This window comes from Sarcophilus harrisii, chromosome 2, assembly GCF_902635505.1.
Source record: "Sarcophilus harrisii chromosome 2, mSarHar1.11, whole genome shotgun sequence".
Classification (NCBI taxonomy): Eukaryota; Metazoa; Chordata; class Mammalia; order Dasyuromorphia; family Dasyuridae; genus Sarcophilus; species Sarcophilus harrisii.
The window spans coordinates 334,251,224-334,278,241 of record NC_045427.1 but is presented as its reverse complement, the minus strand read 5'-3'; the positions used below and the strand labels follow the sequence as shown (position 1 = coordinate 334,278,241).

Below are 27,018 nucleotides of genomic sequence, written 5' to 3'. Positions count from 1 at the left end.
GAGATCTAACAAAGATAATAGAAGATGAAACTAAAGCATTGGGGATCATAAAAAGATAAGCATGTGTGTATTGTTGATGGAGTTCAGAATATGTAACAAAAAATGAAATTAGGAAATAACATCATACTTAAGAAATCCATTTAAAACAGTGCATATCAAATAAGTTATTTATACTAAAACATGTTTGTGTCATGGGACATGCTTTATAAAGAGGTTTCATTTTCACATTAAATAACAAATTAAAATAAAATTGACTTTTCCATTGATGTAACACAAAATGTTCCTTAAATTACTTTTCTCCAAGAAAACTAATTGAATCAATTTTAATTTAATTTAATTAAAATCAAAATTATTTTCTTCAAAATAAAATTGAAGTGATTTCGTTTTAATAATTAATGAAATAGCTTGATTCCATAAACTTTGCATTAATACCAAATTATTCTTACATCATATTTAAAAATATTTAAGGACCTTTATGTTATGAAGCAGTAAAATAAATACCAGAAGTGAAAATACAAAATAGATTTAGAAGAGCATAATTGTAAAAGGATATTATATAAAATACTATGATAGAGATTCTGTTACAGTTCAAATGATCGTAAGAAATCATCATAGATCCATCACAGGTTTCAAAGTTTTGCTATTTATTTACATGGAAATAGCTTCATATGCTCAGATACAACAGTCATAAATAAATGAGCAATTTGGTTTGGGATGTGGGGCAGTATCTAGACAGTCTTAAGCATGTATATTGAGATTCTGAGACTGTCCAAAATGACTTTCCCATCAAGACTGAAGTAGTAACAATGAAAAAGTTAGATGAGCCCCAGCTTTTCATCATTTTATGATTAACAAGACAATCTGGGAAGTTCTCAAAAGGATGTTGTGACAATCTTTAAAAATGCAAACTAGACAGTCAGGAGGCTTAATAAAGCTACCCGGTTAGCTCATTTTAGCAATTCCTGTGAAAAAACTATTTAGGGTTTATATCATTCCCCAGTCTGAATTTGTAAATGAAATCTTTTGAAGAAAACTGGTTTGGAGTCATGCCTAAACGAGAGGGGATCTAAAAGACCAATGCTGATTAGAGGCCAAAACCAGAGATATTTTATTTGTTAAGTGCCAAGAAACCAGAAGTGAAATACAATAACCAGTGGAAAGGATGTGTTACATAAACTCAGGTCAAAGTTTGGTGATACCATAGGGGTATAAAGCTGGTTACTAGGTCACAAAATTGTAGATCAGCTTGCTCCTTACTGGGGGACTCAGACACTGAATAATATGTTGGTGGGGTCCATTGATTCTCTTAATCAATTCCGCATCACAAAAAATATCACCCAAAGTCTTTTGGGACAAGGGCAATGGTCTGACCTTCTAAAGTTCCTTCTTACTGAGAATGGGCATAGAGTTGTGTCTATCCTACAGGGTCCCAGTTTGGAGGGATGGTGAACTTGAGGGACCAGGAGCTGGTTGAAACAGCATGCAGTGAGTTCTGAATCAAGTTTGAATAAATCAAAAGCTATAAAAATGACTGGTTGAAATGGTTTCCAATGGGAAACATTTCTCTTGAAAAGATCTTCAGAAATATTTACAGAAGGCTCATCTTACATCCTTTAGTATGGCTAAAGAATTATACCTACTTGTGGGAGCCCACAGGGCCAGTCAGGGAGACCTACATAGAAAATGAAAAAGGAAAAGAGAGAGAGAGATAGGTAGTATCTATCATTTTATCAAATTAAATATATTTAAAATTAATATTTTAAAAGTTGTTTAATTTGCATTTGTCTAATCAATAGTGATTTAGACCATTGTTTAGACCATTTCAGCCTATTTAGACCATTTTAAATGGTCTTGATTTCTTCATTGAAGAAATGAGTGTTCATATCCCTTGACAATTTATCAATTGGCTAATTATTCATGTTCTTATAAAATAGAAAGTGTTCTTTTTTTATTAGATATGAAATGCTTATCTGAAAAACTGCCTATAAAATTTTCCTCCCAATTCTATGTTTTCCTTTTAATCTTGGTCACATTGTTTTTCTTTTTGGTACAAAACCTTTTCAATTTAAGGTAATTGATATTATTCATTTTATATTCCACAAAACTCTGCATTTCTTGTTTATTCATACATTATCCTCCATTCCAGAAGTCTGTTAGGTTATATATTCCATATTCTTCAAATTTGGTTATATCTCCATTTATATATTGGTCATGCATCAATTTGACCTTATCTTGGTAAATGGTATAAGATATTGGTCTATGACCAATATGTACCAGTCTGCTCTCCAGCTTTCCCAACAATTATGAATAAATAATGAATTCTTATCCTGAAATCTTAAAACTTCACATTTATCAAACAAGTTTACTATAATCATTTGGTAATGTATATTATATGTCTACTCTATTCAACTACTCAGTTCATGTCTAAATTTTTCTAAGAGCATCTTGCTCAACATTTATTATAGCACAATAATATTTCATCACAATCACATACCACAACTTGTTCAGTCATTCCCCAATTGTAAGACATTCCTGCAATTTCCAGTTCTTTGCCATCACAAAGAGAACTGCTGTAACTATTTTTGAGCATACAGGTTCTTTTCCTTTTTTCTGGAATCATTTTTGGAAAAGACATAATAATGGTATTGCTGAGTCAAAGGATATGGACAATTTAATTACTCTTTGAGCATAATTCCACATTGCTCTTAAAAATTATTATATCAGTTCACAATTCTACCAACAATGAATTAATGATTCAAGAATTTTAAAAACACATGCACTTTATAACCTTTTATTTTCAGCTTTTATTTTTATACATTGTGCCACTGTAGGTGGTTCTGAATGTTCACCTATAGAAAATCTCATTCACAAAATATATATACTGCCTTTCAGTATGCTACGTTGGTACACCTGAAAAACTGTTGTTTTTTAATCAGGTTTTTAAAGAGAGGTTTTTTTAAAGAGTATCATTTGTGGTAGCAGTTATTAAAGTCGTGACTCAGTTTGACAATGTTATATTGCTTTTCCATAAAAGAATTAAAATTCACTGGCATGGTCTCTGATCTATCCTGAAATATCTGATCACTACAGGAAATTTGCAAGGCAAATATTAGTACCTTTCCCATCTTATGAAGATAAAAGAGCTCAGCTCTCCAGGTTTCAGTAGCTAAGGCCCAGAGTTTAATGCCTTTACTCCCTCTCCTCAAATTTATTTCTAATTCACTTTAAATAGAAAATTGCTTAAATTTTCTCTGAACAATTGCATGAGGAGTAACTCAGCATTTAATTAATAATTAGTTAATTAAGATAGAAAATGAGCCTTTTACCTCTTGACATTTGTTCAGTTTTCAATTTCAGCACTATAAACCTATAACTTAGGAACTTTAATCAAAGCCACTAGCAATTCTAATGGACCATACTCAACAGTTTTCTGCATGCTAACTTATCTGGCACAAGTCCCGTGCAGACAATAATTGCACAAGGAAAATTATGGAGTTTATACTAGCACATTATATAACCTACAATTTCTCATTGAAATTGTCAAAGGAATCTGCTCCATTGTAATCATTCTAGACCTCCTTCCACAATTCCTTGTATTCATTTGAAGATACAAATGGTTGGGGTTGGGGGCTGAGGCCCCAATAGGCATATATGAGATTGCATCTGGGGCTTTCTCTGTGAAGGTATCTTTACTAGCTACAAAGTGCTGGAGAAAGGCAAAATGTTGTTGGGGAAGATATATCAATGCATGGTGAGGAATTGTGGATCGTGGTGGGCTCATGATTATCATTCCTTAAACTTTTCATTTGGAGGTTATAAGCATAATTCCACAGTTTTGAGGTCATAAGCATAATTCTGTGGTTTGATTCATCTCAGCAAGACTTTTGAATTTGCCCCAAATGCCTTTAAATATTGGATGGGACGAGGTGCCTCAGAGAATTCTACTACCCCCAGGTATATTGTCTGTCATAAAGGAGTTCAACTTTATATAATTACAGTACCAAGCTATCCTCCAGTGATGTCTGGTTTAATGTCCCAGGAAGGGTGAGCCATTAACTTGAACCTTGAAGTGAACTCAGGCAATAATCAATTCTTAGTCATGGGAGAAAAAGGAGTAAGGGTTGTTAATAGCCACCATTTCCAACTTCCTACTAATTATGTTATTTCCCAAGTCTCAGCTATATAACAAATCATGACATGCTCAAGCTCATGAGGTCAAAAACATATATACAGGATTCATTCAGCACAAAGATACTGGAATTAAAGGCGAAGCAGAAAGGAATGAGGCAAGGTGAGACTTGAGAAAGAGCCAAAAGGGACAGGAGGCAAGAATGAGGAGGAAAAGAACTCCAGCCAGTGAAAGCATGTGGAATACGGAGATGGAATCTCATATGAAGGGAATAGCAAGGAGGCCAGTGTTACTGAATTGCTGAATTTGTGGAAGAATAAGATGGGAAAGATAGGAAAGGAGCAAGCTATGAAAGGATAAAAAACAAATAGAATTTTATATTTTATCCTGGAAGTAATAAAGAATCCCTGAAATTTGAGGGAAATAGTCAGATATGGGGGGGGGGGAGTGTTTTGTCACTTTTTTCTTAAATAATAGCTTTTTCTTTTTGAAAATATATGCAAAAACTTTTCAGTATTGACTCTTGCAATACTTTGTGTTCCAAATGTTTCTCCTTTTCTCTCGCTCGCTCCCCTCCACCCTTAGATAGCACTTAATCCAATAAAAGTTAAATACATGTTATTCTTCTAAACATATTTCCACATTTATCATGCTGCACAAGAAAAATCAGATCAAAAGGGGAAAAAATGAAAAAAAAAAAAGCAAAGGATCAAGAGACACCTCAGACTGTCTCACATCTCCACCAAACTCCAGCAAATAACATCATACTGATTACCTGCAAAAAGAAATTATATTTGAAAATAATCATCACATCAAGCCAAAACAACAATTCACAGAATATCTCCATCTTCAAAATTCTACCTAAAAATATGGTCAGATTAAAAATTCAATTCATAAAGGCATGAAAAGTCTTGCAGAAAATGACAAAAAAAGTAAGCAGAACCAGTTGTAAATATGGTCATGAAGACCCAATTTTCCATGAGTCTATAAGCACTGAGTGGGCCCATAAGGGGTCTTTGATCTAAGAGAGATGGTCAAATGGCCATCCTTTTATTAATAATATATTAGTATTTTAATAAAATGATTAATTACTGAGAAACTATGTCTCAAACTTTTTATATGTCACACATACTGCATGTGAAATCACTGAATGCACATAATACTCAGAAAATTAAAATGGATCTTGTATCATTTTCTTATTGACCCTATTTACAGTTAATTGATTTTATTCTGATATTGACTACTTAGTTTCTGTCTTGAAATGTGGTTCAGAATTCAACTAAATTCTAATGGGTTAAGTTTAGAAATACAATTCTATTGCTAACCACTATTATATTTTTGCCTCAAGGAATTCTACTAATCCTCAGGTATATGATCTGTCCTAGGAAGTTCAACCTAATATAATTACATCACCAAGCTATCTTTCAGTGATGTTTGGCTTAGCATTCCAGAAATTCTTGGACTCTGAAGTGGATTTAGTCAATAATCACTTCTTAGAAGTGATGGGAAAGAGAAGAAGAGGTTTGTTATCAGCCACTATTTCCAACTTCAATTATATTGTTCTCCAAATCTCATCTATATAACCAATCATGTTACCCTCAAGATCAAAATATCATCTATTATGTTCTGTTCTTTGTTTTGTAATCACTAAACCTATAAAAGAGCAGCAATTCTTTTGCTTGGAACCTTTGACTGGAGACTGAGGCAGTAACTGATCCATCTTATTCTTAGTTACCAGCCCCAATACTAGAATGTTATCTTGCCTAGAGAAATGTGTCTTAATTTATCCTTTTGTTAAATTTGACTTGCAATAATACTTCATAATTTGTTATACCCCATAGGACTATTTTTGTGTTTCATGTATTAAAATATCAGAGAAATTACTCATCATGTGTATAACATGGAGATCATGAAAAGACTATGGTCTGTTCTCAGCAATTCTCATTCAGGAAGGATTGAAAGGTCGAATCATCAACAATATTTACTTACTGCAAGCCAATTATGGTGCTAAGTACAGGAGATTTTTTAAAAAGGCAAAAAAAAAAAAACAATCTCTGTTCTTAAGGAGAGCAATCCAATTCAGGGAGATAAAATGAAAATAACTAAGCACAAAAAATATGCATGCAGATTATATTGGATATACCAGAATTAGAGAGGACAGAGAAAGGAGGGTGATGAATTTAGATGAGATTTGAAAAAAAGCCAAAAGCGGCAGGAGATAGGGAGGAGAAAGAGAATTCCAATTGGTGAAAACTCAAGAAGTAGGGAGATGGAATCTCCTGTAAAAGAAACAAAAAAGAGGTGAAAGACACCAAATTGCTGAATTTGTGGAAAATAGAATAAGATAGGAAAGAAAGAACGAGGCCAAACTATTAATAGATTTAAAAGCCAAAGAGGATTTTATGTTTTATCCTGAAGGTAATCCAGAGTCTATAGAATTTGGAGAAAATGGTCAGATCTGTGCTTTAGAAACATAATTTTAAAAGCTGAATTTAATAAAGTCTGAGGTGAAAAAAAGACTACTGAGGCTGGGAGAACAACCATCAGTGTAGCATAATAGTGTGGGTGTGACCTACAAAGGGCCTAACTCAGTATCAGAGAAGAAAAGGGAGAGTAAACAAGATGTGTGATGAAAGCAGAATTGACAGGACCTAACTACTGACTGAAGGTGGGATAGCAATGAGAATGAGAGACATTGAGAATGACAACTACTTATTGAAAAAGTTGCTTTCTCCTGGGAGGGAAGAAAAAAACCATTCAGGCCATTGATAGAAAGAAGTGGCTCAGGTTCATTCTTACACCTATTTCTGAATCTAGAAATCCTGTATTCTGTACATCATGAACTCAACCTCCTTCTGGCCTCATCTCATCTCCTGGCAGAGGAAGTTTCTGTCTAGTCTCGCATGCCTTTTCCTCACTGTGTCTCTTGCACAGTAATATACAGCTGTGTCCTGAGTATTGAGAGAATTCATCTGTAGATGTAGCATGTTGTTGCCATTATCTCTGGAGATGGTGAATCGACCCTTCACAGAGTCTGCATAATATGTACTACTTCCACTACTACTTATTTCTGCAACCCATTCTAGTCCCTTCCCTGAAGCTTGGCGGACCCAGTGCATGGCGTAGTTACTGAAGGTAAATCCAGAAGCCTTGCAGGAGAGACGCAGAGATCCTCCAGGATGAACCACATCTCCCCCAGATTCCATCAGCTGCACATCACACTGGATGCCTGAAACACAGAGACATTGAATTAAAGTCAATAGTCACATTAAGTCACTGCTTCATCTTGTCCCTCCCTTTCCATCAAACTACCTTGGAAAACAGTCAGAAGGAAAATCCAATTCAATCTAAATTTCATGGTGAGTTTCTAGGTTAGTCCTCTGCACAGAAGGGCACAAAGAGCTTGAGCTTGTGTCCCTTAGATACAGGTTGAGGTTTGGGGCTGCTTTTCATCCTAGTTGGGAGGGACCCAATTTGCATGTCTTGTTTTACTCAAAAAGATGAAAAGCACCTTCTTCCTCCCAGGAAGAAGTCCCTTTCCTGAACTTCAGAGACAAAGTTCACCTAGGGCTGATTCCAAAGCACTGGGAAATGTTGGTGATACTGAGACTCCCAGAGCTGATGGTTGTAACTCAGTGTCAATAATCCCATATCACCCAATTAACAATTGGATTACATGTAATCTGTATTACTAATAAACTTCTCAGCAATCTTAATCCCATTTCTGCTTGTCAAAGCTCCTCAACCATCTTTTTTTTCCAAGAACCAACAGATTCAATATCTCTTAGGAATCACTTTCTTCTTATGTTCTCTTGGCCTGATCTTTGGCACCTCTACTGCCTCTGGATTCTACTTTTTGCTTCACTTTATGTCGAATTACATAAATAATTTATGTAATTCTCTTTATGTATAATTTTTGCCACAGTCCCAGTTATATTTCACCATTGCATTTACCGGAGCAACTCATCTTTCTATTAGTCTCGGCAGAAGTCACACTACACATTAAGAAAATGAAAGTTTCCTCCAACACTTTGTCCTCAGAGGGACATATTCTATCTGATCTCACTGATCTTATAATCTGATTTATGGAACAAGTATGTTTCAGATCTCTGTTGAGATGATTCTCAGATTTCAGATACCATTCTCATTACCTAGAACAGCAAGGTCTGCTGCCATCTGCTGCACATTTAGTTGCATATTCAGGAACATTTTTTTCATTTTCACATCCACTTTCTTTTATTTCATTGTTTCTCTTCAAATGTTGAGTTCATGAATCATTATCTCAGACATGCTAGTGTAAGGGTCTTAGTAGAGTTTTTCCATTTCAAACATAAAATGGGGACCCTAAAATCCTGTTCACAGATAGTAGAAATTACAAATCTTCTCAATCTTGTCCCATCCAGTGTTTGTAAGGGAAAATTGTGTCCTGAGTATTGAGAGAATTCATTAGTAGATTTTTGCCATTATTTCTGGAGATGGTGAATCGACCATTACTGTGCAAGAGACAAAGTGAGGAAAAGGAATGTAAGACTAGACAGAAACTTCCCCTGCCAGGAGATGAGATGAGGCCAGAAGGAGGATGAGTTCATGACTGCTTGTTTGAAATGGAAAACTAGATAGTAGAAATTACAAAACTTGTCAAACTTGTCCCATCCAGTGTTTGTAAGGGAAAATTTTTTAATATTTCTATTTTTTACCCTTTTATTCAATATGAACATCTTAATCAAACAGAGAGGGGTCCTCGCTCATATGATAAAGGCAACTGATGCCACATGATCAAGCTCTAGATTAGCCATGTTCCTTGGGTTGATATAAAAATGTAGTTTAGCCAATTCTATGGTTAATAGATGGAGAGTCAGTTTTGTTGTCAAAAGTTGAGACAAAGAGAAAAGCAGGTCCAGGAAATACAATTGTAAGATCTACCTAACAAGATCCTTTAAAGTTTCCATAAAAATAACATGGAAATTTTACAATAAGAAAAAGGAAGTCAGTGGAAGAGACGAGTGGGGTTGGCCATATATATTCCTTATATGTATCTTGCAGCTAGCTTACTCCCACTCTTCCCACTGACTCTGTATGTATCTGTGAGAAAGTGTGCCTCATGTTTATAGGTTCATGTGATAACCTTTGTCTTTGCTTTGAACTAATTTTGTCACCTGGTTTGGGTCCATAACTTCTTAAGGCCCACAAGCTACTTAGTTATTGTACCCATACTGTCAAAGTGACTTAGAAGAGCAGACCAAAAAGGGAATACTACATTAAAAATCAACAGAACCATCCAATGTTTCTTGGGTCTTCTCTTTTGTCTCTCTGCGATGGACAAGGCAAATATGGCTTGTTGGCAACCATCTGATTCCTTCTTTACCTGTGGAGATACAAGCAAACCCTCTCCCCCAAGCAGTTAACCTATCTGGTTCCTTCCATTCACCACTTTCTGGGTCTCTCCACATCACCTGGTGATTATCTAAAGTTAGTGGAGCTGCTCACACTGGACACTGCTCTTCCAGTGGGTTATCAATCCTGTCTGCCAGGGCCAGTGCATCTTTGTCAAAAATCAAGAAATTAATAGTATAAACAGCTAGATTTAGAAGTTCTCTAGGGTTAACTGTGGCTCCCCTTTCTTTCCTTTTTGGAGGAGTGTCTTAATGTCTCTGTTTCTCCTCTCTACTTTTACCTGTCCTTGAGGATTAAAGGGTATGCCACACTGGTGTATCAGTTTTCTACTGGATAGGAACAGGTGAAACTGTTGGCAAACCTTCAACAGCAGCCCTGCCTTAAAAACCGGGGTACACATTTTTAACCCTAATTGTTGTAAAATGTCTCTTCCCCACAGATTGATGGGGATTTTTTCAACTATAAAAGGAGTAAAAACTCCTGTTTCATCTTCAAAAGTCCACTTTAAAGGGGTAGCACTAACTTCAGCTGCTATTAATCCTCCAAAGCCAGGCATGTAGGTGTCTGCCTTAATCTTTGTTCAGTGACTGGGCCAGTTGGCACCTCTAATGACTGTACAATGTGCACCTGTGTCTACCAATCCTTCTAATGGTATTCCATTTATATAGATAGTGAGCATAGGTCGGTCAGCTGTCACAGCTGCTGTCCAGTATATTCCTGGATTCTGCTGCTTGGAGTCAGGATTTGGGAGATTATCACCAGATTGCTTATTAGGAGTCTGTATCAGTAAACCTGAAGCTACTACTTCTCCTGCTTGATAAATCACACATTGTCTACCTGTATTAGTGACTAGGATATTATCCACACATTCCCCAGTTTCCCACATCAGTGTGTGGATGGACACTGTTTTGTAGTGCTCTCAGGAGGTGAAATGGTCAAGCCTACTGTGCCTGGAGGCAAGGGATCCATAGGCTGGAGAGGAACAGATTTCCCCTCTCCAGGAGGTATCTCAGTTGTCCCAGCTGCATACAATTCTATTCTCCCCAATTGTAATCCCTTTCTCCCATCAGGTTGCTTTCTGGCTGGTTGATTGTGTAATCCCCTTTATCCCATCATATGGCTTCCTGGCTGATAGGTCATGTCTGGGTACTGGACTTCTAGGCACTCTCTGTGTGTAGCATTGGTTGCCATCAGGCTCCAAGTGTTTTTTGTCTTGCACCTTGGGGCTGGGCCTCTCATCCTATTTCCCTGAATCAGTCTACATTCTGAGTCTCTGTTGAAATTTGGACATGGGGTTTTGGGGCTTGTTCTCCCATCCTGTTTTCTCAATCTGTCTCTATGCCAACATTGAGCTTTCAGATGTCCTACTTTACCACATTGAAAGCATTGACGAGTCTCTCTGGAAGTCCCTTGCCAAAAGGGACCCTGTCTTTTCAAGTTGGGATATGGGGAAGTCTGCATCATAGCCTGGCCACAAAAGGCATTTGTGCCCAGCACGGCACCTAATGAGCTCCTCTTAAGGAGCATCTTTGTGTACTCCTAAGATAATTCTTCTCAAACTTCATTAGCATTTTCTTTAGCAAGTTGCCTTATCATAATATCTGTTACTGCATTTTCACCATTAGTTCATATGACAGCTGTCTATGGACATCCTACAAAATCAGCAAGGGTTCATTTGGCCCTTGTGTTATTTCTGTGAAGGCTTTACCCTTATCGTTTTTATTGGGAAGAGAAGTCCATGCTTTGATAGCAGCAGCAGAAATATGCCCATAAGCTGCTAAGGGGTAATTAATCTGTACTGAAATTTCAGCATAAGATCCTACACCTGTTAATTGGTCACAGGTGATTGTAGGATGAACTCCACTATGACTATTTCATTGGGCTTGTATCCTACAGAGCTCACTATATTCAGAGAGCCACAAGTTTTGTTGACGTTCTAATCATGTCCTTGCTATAGATTTCCAGTCCCTAGGGGTTAAGATTTCAAAAATCTGTTATAGTAAATAAATCATGGTATAAATCATGGAATATTATTATTACACAGGAGGGAATGAAGATGGACAGATTCAGAGAAAACTGGTATATTTCTGAACTGCTCTAGAAAGAAGTGAGTGGCACTAGGAGAATAATTTATACAATGATAGCAACATTGTAGAGAAAAATAATTTTGAAGGACTTTAGAATTGGGCCAAAATATTATGTACAATAAGAATCCAGACAACTAAAAATGAAACCTACCTCTAATCTCAACCAGAGAACTGATGAACTTAAAATAAAGAGAAAGGATATGCATTTTGGGCAAGAAATAAGTGGAAATTTTTCCTGAAACTTTTGAGAGTGAAATCCTTGGGAACCAAAAAGCACTTCCTGCTATCATGAGCAGGGTGAAAAGCAGGAAAATTCACACGTGATGCCAAAAATGAAATGCTAAAAGAAACCATTAACAAATATTACCACAGAAGAGTATTTTTGATACCATGAAAATGAGGCTAATAATATCATAGCATGGAAGAATTCTTATCAGGAGAGAATAGAGCAGAATTTTTTCTAAACTATGTCATTCAAGAGGGAGAGCTAAATTTAAAAAAATAAGAATTTTAATAACATCATGTTCCCTAATAGTGAGAAAAGACAGAAGATTCAGTGTTAGAACATTCTAACACACTACTTTGAGGTAGTGGAATGAGAAGATAGAAGGAACTACAAAGTTGATTTACACTCTATATGTTAAAATATATGTTTATATGAAGTTGAGCAAAAGTAGAATTTCCATGGGGAAAGAAAATTTTGTATTGCCCTGATAAAAATCTCATTTAATCATAATTAATAATAATACAGTCAAATTAATAATAATACAGCTATAAAATGATAATCTTAATCCCATATCATTAAGACAAGTAAAGAAATCCTTTGCTGTTCTATTTTAGATATAGACAAGAAAGATAGCAAAAAGTTGTCCAGCTATTACAGTGGTCAGCAGTTAGTAGTTTGATTAAATAGGAAAGCTGACTAATCTGTCTTAGATATACCCAACACAAATTTTTCCATTTCCTGCCTTCAGGCATCCCAGGGATGTGATTTTCCAGAATTTTTCTCAGCCTGAATGGGCTTCTGGTATATGCAGCGGAAATAATAAGAAGGAGATTTGCCATTAAAAAAAGATAAATTAGATCTCTACTTACCAAGGTTTCCCTCATCCTACTCCTAATACCACTAACTCATTTTTAATGAGAGCAAATTTCTGATGGTCTAGAGTTGAGTGGTTTAATTTTTTTATGATTTGAGGGAATTATTAAACTATTTATCAGTTAATCGATTCTTCATTTAAACTCACCACCAAAAAACTACCCCTCTACTTCTACTTCCATGAAATTTAGAAAGAAAGCTTCTATTATATAGTCTTTGTAGCTTATCATAACCTCTCAATTTCTTTTGAGCAAATTAGATTCTCACCAATACTCTTTTGGCTAACCAAAAGTTTATTTTCTCTTTTATGTGTGGAGTAATTAAAAATGCACTAGGTCTGGAATCAAATGACTTAGATTCAAATTCTACTTCTGATAAATACTACTATTCTGAGCTAGGAAGAGTTATTTCAATTCTCTTAGTTTTAGTTTTCTCCTAATGAGACTTAGACTAGAAACCCCCAGAGGTCTGTTTCAGCTCCAAAACTGGACCAGCCATTTAATGCAATTATCTGATGGCTTCCAGCAAACATATGACCATCAGTGTACAACATAAATTTTAAAGAAGAAGATACAAACTTTGGAATGGATGGATGCTTTCTGAAAGAGAAGGATGGAAAAGGGAAGGAACAGGAAATAATTATTCTCAGAAAAAAAGCATGTCTACATGAGGGTCCCTGGAAAAGTTGTTGACTGGAAGAGAAGAGGATACTATAAACTCTGAAAGTAGACTCCTTGGCATCACATGTTCCTAAACTCCCTCTCCAAGTCAGTATCCTCAAAGCGTCCTTGAAGGAGCTTATTTATGATGTCATACTCTTTCCTCTCATCATGTCTTTTGGACAGTAATAAGTAGCTATGTCTTCAACTGTAAAGAAATTCATTTGGAGATGCAATATGCCTTTGTCCCTGGAGAATGTGAATCAGCCTTTCGTGGAGTCTCCATAGTATTTTTCACTGCCTTCATTCTTAATAACTGAGACCCATCTCATTCTGTTCCCTGCAGTCTGACAGATCCAGTGCATCCAGTAATCACTGAACATGAATCTTTACAAGAAGCTTTACAGAAAAGGATCAAGAGACACCTCAGACTGTCTCACATCTCCACCAAACTCCAGCAAATAACATCATACTGATTACCTGCAAAGAGAAATTATATTTGAAAATAATCATCACATCACGCCAAAACAACAATTCACAGAATATCTCCATCTTCAAAATTCTACCTAAAAATATGGTCAGATTAAAAATTCAATTCATAAAGGCATGAAAAGTCTTGCATAAAATGATGAGTAAAGTAAGCAGAACCAGTTGTAAATAGGGTCATGAACACCCACTTTTCCATGAGTCTATAAGCATTGAGTGGGGCCCATAAGGGGTCTTTGATCTAAGAGAGATGGCCAAATGGCCATCCTTTTATTAATAATATACTAGTATTTTAATAAAATGATTAATTACTGAGAAACTATGTCTCAAACTTTTTATATGTCACACATACTGCATGTGAAATCACTGAATGCACATAATACTCAGAAAATTAAAATGGATCTTGTATCATTTTCTTATTGACCCTATTTACAATTAATTGATTTTATTCTGATATTGACTACTTAGTTTCTGTCTTGAAATGTGGTTCAGAATTCAACTAAATTCTAATGGGTTAAGTTTAGAAATACAATTCTATTGCTAACCACTATTATATTTTTGCCTCAAGGAATTCTACTAATCCTCAGGTATATGATCTGTCCTAGGAAGTTCAACCTAATAAAATTACATCACCAAGTTATCTTTCAGTGATGTTTGGCTTAGCATTCCAGAAATTCTTGGACTCTGAAGTGGATTTAGTCAATAATCACTTCTTAGAAGTGATGGGAAAGAGAAGAGGAGGTTTGTTATCAGCCACTATTTCCAACTTCAATTATATTGTTCTCCAAATCTCATCTATATAACCAATCATGTTACCCTCAAGATCAAAATATCATCTATTATGTTCTGTTCTTTGTTTTGTAATCACTAAACCTATAAAAGAGCAGCAATTCTTTTGCTTGGAACTTTTGACTGGAGACTGAGGCAGTAACTGATCCATCTTATTCTTAGTTACCAGCCCCAATACTAGAATGTTATCTTGCCTAGAGAAATGTGTCTTAATTTATCCTTTTGTTAAATTTGACTTGCAATAATACTTCATAATTTGTTATACCCCATAGGACTATTTTTGTGTTTCATGTATTAAAATATCAGAGAAATTACTCATCATGTGTATAACATGGAGATCATGAAAAGACTATGGTCTGTTCTCAGCAATTCTCATTCAGGAAGAATTGAAAGGTCAAATCATCAACAACTATTTACTTACTGCAAGCCAACTATGGTGCTAAGTACAGGAGATTTTTTAAAAAGGCAAAAAAAAAAATCTCTCTTCTTAAGGAGAGCAATCCAATTCAGGGAGATAAAATGAAAATAACTAAGCACAAAAAATATGCATGCAGATTATATTGGATATACCAGAATTAGAGAGGACAGAGAAAGGAGGGTGATGAATTTAGATGAGATTTGAAAAAGGGAGGGGGCATAGGGATGAGAAAGAGAATTCCAACTGCTGAAAATGCAAAAAGTAGGGAGATGGAATCTCCTGTAAAAGAAACAAAAAGAGGTGAAAGACACCAAATTGCTGAATTTGTGGAAAATAGAATAAGATAGGAGAGAAAGAACGAGGCCAAACTATTAATAGATTTAAAAGCCAAAGAGGATTTTAAGTTTTATCCTGAAGGTAATCCAGAGTCTATGGAATTTGGAGAAAATGGTCAGATCTGTGCTTTAGGAACATAATTTTAAAAGCTGAATTTAATAAAGTCTGAGGTGAAAAAAAGACTACTGAGGCTGGGAGAACAACCATCAGTTTAACATAATAGTGTAGGTGTGACCTACAAAGGGCCTAACTCAGTATCTGAGAAGAAAAGGGAGAGTAAACAAGATGTGTGATGAAAGCAGAATTGACAGGACCTAACTACTGACTGAATGTGGGATAGGGTTGAGAATGAGAGACATTGAGAATGACAACTACTTATTGAAAAAGTTGCTTTCTCCTGGGAGAGAAGAAAAAAACCATACAGGCCATTGATAGAAAGAAGTGGCTCAGGTTCATTCTTACACCTATTTCTGAATCTAGAAATCCTGTATTCTGTACATCATGAACTCAACCTCCTTCTGGCCTCATCTCATCTCCTGGCAGGGGAAGTTTCTGTCTAGTCTTACATTCCTTTTCCTCACTGTGTCTCTTGCACAGTAATATACAGCTGTGTCCTGAGTATTGAGAGAATTCATCTGTAGATATAGCATGTTGTTGCCATTATCTCTGGAGATGGTGAATCGACCTTTCACAGAGTCTGCATAGTATGTACTACTTCCATCAGTATTTATTATTGCAACCCATTCTAGTCCCTTCCCTGGAGCCTGGCGGACCCAGTGCATGTAGTAGTTACTGAAGGTAAATCCAGAAGCCTTGCAGGAGAGACGCAGAGATCCTCCAGGCTGAACCACATCTCCCCCAGATTCCACCAGCTGCACATCACACTGGATACCTGAAACACAGAGACATTGCATTAAAGTCAATAGTCACATTAAGTCACTGCTTCATATTGTCCTCCCTTTCCATCAAACTACCTTGGAAAAAAGTCAGAAGGAAAATCCAGTTCAATCTAAATTTCATGGTGAGTTTCTAGATTAGTCCTCTGCACAGAAGGACACAAAGAGCTTGAGCTTGTGTCCCTTAGATACAGGTTCAGGTTTGGGGCTGCTTTTCATCCTAGTTGGGAGGGACCCAATTTGCATGTCTTGTTTTACTCAAAAAGATGAAAAGCACCTTCTTCCTCCCAGGAAGAAGTCCCTTTCCTGAACTTCAGAGACAAAGTTCACCTAGGGCTGGTTCCAAAGCACTGGGAAATGTTGGTGATACTGAGACTCCCAGAGCTGATGGTTTTAACTCAGTGTCAATAATCCCATATCACCCAATTAACAATTGGATTACATGTATTCTGTATTACTAATAAACTTCTCAGCAATCTTAGTCCCATTTCTGCTTGTCAAAGCTCCTCAACCATCTTTTTTTTCCAAGGACCAACAGATTCAATCTCTCTTAGGAATCACTTTCTTCTTATGTTCTCTTGGCCTGATCTTTGGCACCTCTACTACCTCTGGATTCTACTTTTTGTTTCCCTTTATGTCGAATTACATAAATAATTTATGTAATTCTATTTATGTATAATTGATGCCACAGTCCCAGTTATATTTCACCATTGCATTTGCCAGAGCAACTCATCTTTCTATTAGTCTCTTCAGAAGTCACACTACACATTAAGAAAATGAAAGTGTCCTCCAACACTTTGTCCTCAGAGGGACATATTCTATTTGATCTCACTGATCTAATAATCTGATTTATGGAACAAGTATGGTTCAGATCTCTGTTGAGATGATCCTCAGATTTCAGATACCATTCTCATTACCTAGAACAGCAAGGTCTGCTGCCATCTGCTGCACATTTAGTTGTATATTCAGGAACATTTTTTTCATTTTCACATCCACTTTCTTTTATTTCTTTTTTTTTTCTTGAAAAGAAAGGTTTATTATTTCAGGGTCCTTATTCTTTTAGAGAACTAGATCTAGTGTTTTTTAAGAGATTGTCATTATTTTCAGGGGCTCAATTAATTAGGGGAAAAAATACCAATTCCCTTTTTGCCACCATAATAGCTCTGGAGTTTTTCATCATATATGCAAGTCAAATTAAATATATATTTGTTTTCTCTTTATTCTTACTCTCTTATTTATCAAATTAGGAAAATTTAAAACTCAACAGAATTGTGAACAAAGTTCAATGACTGTAGAAGAGAGAAGTCCATGATGGTTCTCTTCAAGTGTTGAGTTCATGAATCATTATTTCAGACATGCTAGTGTAAGGGTCTTAGTAGAGTTTTTCCATTTCAAACATAAAATGGGGACCCTAAAATCCTGTTCACAGATAGTAGAAATTACAAAACTTGTCAAACTTGTCCCATCCAGTGTTTGTAAGGGAAAATTTTTAAATATTTCTATTTTTTACCCTTTTATTCAATATGAACATCTTAATCAAACAGAGAGGGGTCCTCGCTCATATGATAAAGGCAACTGATGCCACATGATCAAGCTCTAGATTAGCCATGTTCCTTGGGTTGATATAAAAATGTAGTTTAGCCAATTCTATGGTTAATAGATGGAGAGTCAGTTTTGCTGTCAAGAGTTGAGACAAAGAGAAAAGCAGGTCCAGGAAATACAATTGTAAGATCTACCTAACAAGATCTTTTAAAATTTCCATAAAAAGTAACATGGAAATTTTACAATAAGAAAAAGGAAGTCAGTGGAAGAGATGAGTGGGGTTGGCCATATATATTCCTTATATGTATCTTGCAGCTAGCTTACTCCCACTCTTCCCACTGACTCTGTATGTATCTGTGAGAAAGTGTGCCTCATGTTTATAGGTTCATGTGATAACCTTTGTTTTTGCTTTGAACTAATTTTGTCACCTGCTTTGGGTCCATAACTTCTTAAGGCCCACAAGCTACTTAGTTATTGTATCCATACTGTAAAAGTGACTTAGAAGGACAGACCTAAAAGGGGATACTACATTAAAAATCACAGCCTGGGGAGGGGAAGGAGAAGAAGGAGACATTCCTTAGATTTCCTTTAACAGTGATATGGAGAAATTTGTGTCAAAATCTGATGAAATCAGGAGGACCTGAGTTCAAATCTGATCTCAGACACTTAACACTTCCTAGCTGTGTGACCTTGGGCAAGTCACTTAACCCTAATTGCCTGGGGGGAGGGGGAATCTGATCAGATATTCTTAGTCATGTGACCAAGAAGGTAGAAGAATCTTTATCTTTTCCAGTCTTCACAACAACTCAAATGTTTCCAAAAATAATAATATTACACAGGAACTAAAATTGATTTCAGCTATTAACAGGAAGAACTCTAACTCATCTAAATTGATGAACTAGCATCAGAGAAAATTTACTATTCCTAATCTCTAATGTGCTCACTCAGAATTCCCTCTCATACCGGCCCCAAACACTTGGAGGGGTGGCACAACTTGACTCATTAGCTTACAATAGAACTCAATTCTTCCCACTCCAGACTGTGTAGTACAAATGGAGAAAATGAGATTTTTGCTCTCTGAAGTATGGCAGCATACTGTGTTGCAACACTACTTAGCTAGAAAACTAAAGAACTGAGAGAACTGGAGTAGGAAAGCAGAATGCATAGGATTCTACCAGATCTTTAGGAAAAGGTCCTGTTATCCACCTGAAGCCATTTTGTCCCTTCAGAAGTCACATGGGCAGACACTGAGGACACAGAAGTCTCTAGACATTAGAAAATCTACCATCAATGTAGAAGGAGTTAGAAGGTAGAGATATGTGAACATAATAAAGAAAAAAGACTGAAATTATGAAAGATCTCAAAAAGCAGACTCTGTTAGAAACCTTGAAGATAAGTAAATAAACAAATTAGGAAAGTATGAACAACATAAGAAAAGATAGCCCCTCACATATCTTAGCAAGTCTACATAATGAATAAATATAATAAAATAAAGGGAAATTCATCAATACATGATGCAACAGAAGGTTTTATGAATTCCCAAGCTCTCTTGAGAAGTGACAGCATGGAATCATATTAAAAATGTTTCTTAATGGTGCAAAAAAAAAAGCATTATGAAAGTTGAATTTATCTCCTACATAATACACATAATTGGTAGAATAAAAAAAACTTAAATCCAAGGTGACAAGTGTCATAGAAGACAAAAAGAAAGAATAAGTGATTGGGAATATAAATACAAGAGAAGAATAGTGTGGAATGAGAAGAGCAAAATTCAATAACATTAAAAGAAAACATGATTTCTATAGAAGTAAAATATATTGCTCTTCTGTCACAATGTAAAAAGGCAACTTAAAGGTTACAAATCACCCTGAAAAACATGACAAGTCAAAAATCTTGAACATCAAGATGTAAGAAAAAAATAAGTCCAAATAATGAAACAAGGTTCCCTAGAGTTTATAATCAAAGGGTTTAGTTTTGCTTTTTTTTTTTTTTTAATTATTGTTTGTTTTTTCTTTCTTTTCTCTTCTGAAGATGATACAAGAACATTTCAGTTGGCTCCATTTTCTTGATTCAGAAGTTCTGGACAGTTTTTTTTTCTCTTATTTCTTGCTTTGGTTATAACTTTTTGCCTTGGCTTGTAACATGCATGGAAATACATAAACACATGTATATTTATAACTTATCATTGTTGTGCAGTCATATTTGATTCTTTGTGACTCCATTTTGGAGTTTTCTTGACAAAGATACTGGAATGGATTGCCATTTCCATCTCCCATTTATTTTACAGATAAAGGAAACTGAGGCAAACAGAGTTAAGTGATTTGCACAGGATCACAAAGCTAGTAAAGTACCTGTGGCTAAATCCAAACTCATAAAGATGAGTCTTCCTGATTCTAAGCCCACTGTGCCATCTACTTCTCCATATTTATATCTATGGATAGATATTTATATACACATATGACTTTTGAATATATGTGTGTAAATATATATGCATATGTATGTATACGTAGTTTTATAAATACATTTTATTAGTATATGTATGTATGTATATACCAAAAGTGATCAAAGAATATGAACAAGCAGTTCTCAAAAGAAGAATTACAAACTATTAATAACACATGAAAGAATGTTTCAACTTACTAAAACGAGTAGAAGAAATGCCAATCAAAAAAGCTCTGAGATCTAACAAAGATGATAGAAGATGAAACTAAAGCATTGGGGATCATGAAAAGATAAGCATGTGTGTATTGTTGATGGAGTTCAGAATATGTAACAAAAAATGAAATTACAAAATAACATGACACTTAAGAAATCCATTTCAAAACAGTGCATATCAAATAAGTTTTTTATACTAAAACATGTTTGTGTCATGGGACATGCTTTATAAACAGGTTTCATTTCCACATTAAATAACAAATTCAAATAAAATTGACTTTTCCATTGATGTAACACAAAATGTTCCTTAAATTGCTCTTCTCCAAGAAAACTGATTGAATCAGTTTTAATTTAATTTAATTTAAATCAAAATGATTTTCTTCAAAATAAAATTGAAGATATTTGTGATTTAGTTTTAATAATTAATGAAATAGCATGATTCCATAAACTTTGCATTAATACCAAATTATTCTTACATCATATTTAAAAATATTTAAGGACCTTTATGTTATGAAGCAGTAAAATAAATACCAGAATGAAAATACAAAATAGATTTAGAAGAGCATAATTGTAAAAGAATATTATATAAAAATACTATGATAGAGATTCTGTTACAGTTCAAATGATCGTAAGAAATCATCATAGATCCATCACAGGTTTCAAAGTTTTGCTATTTATTTACATGGAAATAGCTTCATATGCTCAGATACAACAGAGTCATAAATAAATGAGCAATTTAGTTTGGGATGTGGGGCAGTATCTAGACAGTAATAAGGATGTATATTGAGATGCTGAGACTGTCCAAAATGACTTTCCCATCAAGACTGAAGTAGTAACAATGAAAAAGTTAGATGAGCTCCAGCTTTTCATCATTTTATGATTAACAAGACAATCTGGGAAGTTCCCAAAAGGATGTTGTGACTATCTTTAAAAATGCAAACTAGACATTCAGGAGGCTTAATAAAGGTACAGGGTTAGCTCATTTTAGCAATTCCTGTGAAAAAGCTATTTAGGGTTTATATCATTCCCCAGTCTGAATTTGTAAATGAAATCTTTGAAGAAAACTGGTTTGGAGTCATGCCTAAACAGGAGGGGATCTAAAAGACCAATGCTGATTAGAGGCCAAAACCAGAGATATTTTATTTGTTAAGTGCCAAGAAACCAGAAGTGAAATACAGTAACCAGTGGAAAGGATGTGTTACATAAACTCAGGTCAAAGTTTGGTGATACCATAGGGGTACAAAGCTGGTTACTAGGGCACAAGAATGGAGATCAGCTTGCTCCTTACTGGGGGACTCAGACACTGAATAATATGTTGGTGGGGTCCATTCATTCTATTAATCAGTTCCCCATCACAAAAAATATGGCCCAAAGTCTTTTGGGACAAGAGCAATGCTCTGACCTTCTAAAGTTCCTTCCCACTGAGAATGGGCATAGAGTTGTGTCTATCCTACAGGGTCCCAATTTGGAGGGATGGTGAACTTGAGGAACCAGGAGCTGGTTGAAACAGCATCCAGTGAGTTCTGAATCAAGGTGAATTAATCAAAACCTATAAAAATGACTGGTTGAAATGGTTTCCAATGGGAAACATTTCTCTTGAAAAGATCTTCAGAAATATTTACAGAAGGCTCATCTTACATCCTTTAGTTTGGCCAAAGAATTATACCTACTTGTGGGAGCCCACAGGGCCAGTCAGGGAGAACTAGAGAGAAAAAGAAAGAGGAAAGGAGAGAGAGAGATAGGTAGTATCTATCATTTTATCCAATAAAATATATTTAAAATTAATATTTTAAAAGTTGTTTAATTTGCATTTCTCTAATCAATAGTGATTTAGACCATTTTTTAGACCATTTCAGCCCATTTAGACCATTTTAAATGGTCTTGATTTCTTCATTGAAAAACTGAGTGTTCATATCCCTTGACAATTTATCAATTGGAAAATTATTCATGTTCTTATAAAATGGAAAGTGTTCTTTTATATTAGATATGAAATGCTTATCTGAGAAACTGCCTATAAAATTTTTCTCCCAATTCTATATTTTCCTTTTGATCTTGGTCACATTGTTTTTCTTTTTGGTACAAAACCTTTTCAATTTAAGGTAATCGATATTATTCATTTTATATTCCACAAAACTCTGCATTTCTTGTTTATTCATAGATTATCCTCCATTCCAGAAGTCTGTTAGGTTATATATTCCATATACTTCAAATTTGGTTATAATATCTCCATTTATATATTGGTCATGCATCAATTTGACATAATCTGAGTAAACGGTATGAGATATTGGTTAACCAATATGTACCAGTCTTCCCTCCAGCTTTCCCAAAATTATGAATAAATAATGAATTCTTATCCTGAAATCTTAAAATTTCACATTTATCAAACAAGTTTACTATAATCATTTGTTAATGTATATCATATGTCTACTCTATTCAACTACTCAGTTCATGTCTAAAATGTTCTAAGAGCATCTTGCTCAACATCTATTATAGCCCAATAATATTCCATCACAATCACATGCCACAACTTGTTCAGTCATTCCCCAATTGTAAGACATTCCTGCAATTTCCAATTCTTTACCATCACAAAGAGAACTGCTGTAACTATTTTTGAGCATACAGGTTCTTTTCCTTTTTTCTGGAATCATTTTTGGAAATAGACATAATAATGGTATTGCTGAGTCAAAGGGTATGGATAATTTAATTACTCTTTGAGCATAATTCCACATTGCTCTTAAAAATTATTATATGAGTTCACAATTCTAATAACAATGAATTAATGATTCAAGAATTTTTAAAACACATGCACTTTATAACCTTTTATTTTCAGTTTTTATTTTTATACATAGTGCCACTGTAGGAGGTTCTGAATGTTCACCTATAGAAAATCTTATTCACAAAACATATATACTGCCTTTCAGTATGCTACATTGGTACACTTGAAAAACTGTTGTTTTTTAATCAGGTTTTTAAAGTAGTATCTTTTGTGGTAGCAGTTTTTAAAGTTGTAACTCAATTTGACAATGTTATATTGCTTTTCCATAAAAGAATTGGGACCACTGGCATGGTCTCTGATCTATCCTGAAATATCTGATCACTACAGGAAATTTGCAAGGCAAATATTAGTACCTTTCCCATTTAAGCTTATAAAGATAAGAGAGCTCAGCTCTCCAGGTTTCAGTAGCTAAGGCCCATAGTTTAATGGCTTCACTCCCTCTCCACAAATTTATTTGTAATTCACTTTAAATAGAAAATTTCTTAAATTTTCTCTGAACAATTGCATGAGGAGTAACTCAGCATTTAATTAATAATTAGTTAATTAAGATAGAAAATGAGCCTTTTACCTCTTGACATTTGTTCAGTTTTCAATTTCAGCACTATAAACCTATAACTTAGGAAATTTAATCAAAGCCACTAGCAATTCTAATGGACCATACTCAACAGTCTTCTGCATGCTAACTTATCTGGCACAAGTCCTGTGTAGCCAGTAATTGCACAAGGAAAATTATGGAGTTTATACTAGCGCATTATATAACGTACAATTTCTCATTGAAATTGTCAAAGGAATCTGCTCCATTGTAATCATTCTAGACCTCCTTCCAAAATTCCTTGTATTCATTTGAAGATGCAAATGGTTGGCATGGAGGGCTGAGGTCCCCAATAGGCATATATGAGATTGCATCTGGGGCTTTTTCTCAGAAGGTATCTTTACTAGCTACAAACTGCTGGAGAAAGGCAAAATGTGGTTGGGGAAGATATATTAATGCATGGTGAGGAATTGTGGATCGTGGTGGGCTCATGATTATCATTCCTTAAACTTTTCATTTGGAGGTCATAAGCATAATTCCACAGTTTTGAGGTCATAAGCATAACTCTGTGGTTTGATTCATCTCAGCAAGACTTTTGAATTTGCCCCAAATGCCTTTAAATATTGGATGGGAGGAGTTGCCTCAGAGAATTCTACTACCCCCAGGTATATTGTCTGTCATAAAAGAGTTCAACTTAATATAATTACACTACCAAGCTATCCTCCAGTGATGTCTGGTTTAGTGTCCCAGGAAGGGTGAGCCATTAACATGAACCTTGAAGTGAACTCAGTCAATAATCAATTCTTAGTCATGGGAGAAAAAGGAGTAGGGTTGTTACCAGCCACCATTTCCAACTTCCTACCAATTATGTTGTTTCCCAAGCCTCAGCTATATAACAAATCATGTTATGCTCAAGCCCATGAGGTCATCTACTTTGTTCTGTTCTTTGTTTTGTACTCACCAAAAACCTCAAAAGGGTAGATGTCCTTCTGCTTGGTGTATTTGACTGGAGACCAAGGCAGCAATTGACCCATTTTATTCTCAGTTACCAGCCCTGAATGTTATCTTGCTTTTAAAAATGTGCCTAAATTTATCTTTTTTTAAATTTCACTTGCAATAATATTCAATAATTTATTATACCTCACAGGACTATTTTTGTGCTTCACGTGTTAAAACATCAGAGAAATTAATGATTATGCACATAACATCGAGATAATGAACAGAACACATCTCAGCAATACTGAAAAGTATCCTCCAAGAAGGAACAAAAGGTCAAATAAGCAACAAGCATTTATTAAGCACTTACTATGTACTGACAAAATAAAGGCAAAAAACTGTCCCTGTTTTTGAAGTCATTCTTGTTCAGGGAGACAACATGAAAATATGCACAAAAACATATATACAGGATTCATTCAGCACAAAGATACTGGAATTAAAGGAGAAGCAGAAAGGAATGAGGCAAGGTGAGACTTGAGAAAAAGCCAAAAGGGACAGGAGGCAAGAATGAGGAGGAAAAGAACTCCAGCCAGTGAAAGCATGTGGAATAGGGAGATGGAATCTCATATGAAGGGAATAGCAAGGAGGCCAATGTCACTGAATTGCTAAATTTGTGGAAGAATAAGATGGGAAAGATAGGAAAGGAGCAAGCTATGAAAGGATAAAAAACAAATAGGATTTTATATTTTATCCTGGAAGTAATAAAGAATCCCTGAAATTTAGGGGAAATAGTCAGGGGCTTTTAAAAAGATACTTTTATTGGGGGTGGAGTGTTTTGCCATTTTTTTCTTAAATAATAGCTTTTTGTTTTTCAAAATATATGCAAAAAGTTTTCAATATTCACTCTTGCAAAACTTCCAAATTTTTCTCCTTTTCTCTCCCTCGCCCCCTCCCTTAGATAGCAATTAATCCAATAAAAGTTAAATACATATTATTCTTCTAAACATATTTCCACATTTATCATGCTGCACAAGAAAAATCAGATCAAAAGGGGAAAAAATGAAAAAGAAAAAAAAGCAAAGGATCAAGAGACACCTCAGACTGTCTCACATCTCCACCAAACTCCAGCAAATAACATCATACTGATTACCTGCAAAGAGAAATTATATTTGAAAATAATCATCACATCACGCCAAAACAACAATTCACAGAATATCTCCATCTTCAAAATTCTACCTAAAAATATGGTCAGATTAAAAATTCAATTCATAAAGGCATGAAAAGTCTTGCATAAAATGATGAGTAAAGTAAGCAGAACCAGTTGTAAATAGGGTCATGAACACCCACTTTTCCATGAGTCTATAAGCATTGAGTGGGCCCATAAGGGGTCTTTGATTTAAGAGAGATGGCCAAATGGCCATCCTTTTATTAATAATATATTAGTATTTTAATAAAATGATTAATTACTGAGAAACTATGTCTCAAACTTTTTATATGTCACACATACTGCATGTGAAATCACTGAATGCACATAATACTCAGAAAATTAAAATGGATCTTGTATCATTTTCTTATTGACCCTATTTACAGTTAATTGATTTTATTCTGATATTGACTACTTAGTTTCTGTCTTGAAATGTGGTTCAGAATTCAACTAAATTCTAATGGGTTAAGTTTAGAAATACAATTCTATTGCTAACCACTATTATATTTTTGCCTCAAGGAATTCTACTAATCACAGATATATGATCTGTCCTAGGAAGTTCAACCTCATATAATTACATCACCAAGCTATCTTTCAGTGATGTTTGGCTTAGCATTCCAGAAATTCTTGGACTCTGAAGTGGATTTAGTCAATAATCACTTCTTAGAAGTGATGGGAAAGAGAAGAGGAGGTTTGTTATCAGCCACTATTTCCAACTTCAATTATATTGTTCTCCAAATCTCATCTATATAACCAATCATGTTACCCTCAAGATCAAAATATCATCTATTATGTTCTGTTCTTTGTTTTGTAATCACTAAACCTATAAAAGAGCAGCAATTCTTTTGCTTGGAACCTTTGACTGGAGACTGAGGCAGTAACTGATCCATCTTATTCTTAGTTACCAGCCCCAATACTAGAATGTTATCTTGCCTAGAGAAATGTGTCTTAATTTATCCTTTTGTTAAATTTGATTTCCAATAATACTTCATAATTTGTTATACCCCATAGGACTATTTTTGTGTTTCATGTATTAAAATATCAGAGGAATTACTCATCATGTGTATAAAATGGAGATCA

The 27,018-nt window shown here is 35.0% G+C and overlaps 2 gene segments (V, D, J or C); both read right to left on the bottom strand.

Annotated features, from left to right (window-relative positions):
• Window positions 1–6,990: 6,990 nt before the first annotated feature.
• On the bottom strand, window positions 6,991–7,569 carry LOC100935595. The segment is given in 2 exon segments: window positions 6,991–7,358; window positions 7,442–7,569. Coding segments are annotated over 2 exon segments (414 nt in total).
• An 8,337-nt stretch (window positions 7,570–15,906) lies between these two features.
• Window positions 15,907–16,510, bottom strand: LOC100935659. The segment is given in 2 exon segments: window positions 15,907–16,289; window positions 16,372–16,510. Coding segments are annotated over 2 exon segments (414 nt in total).
• Between the last annotated feature and the right edge of the window lie 10,508 nt (window positions 16,511–27,018).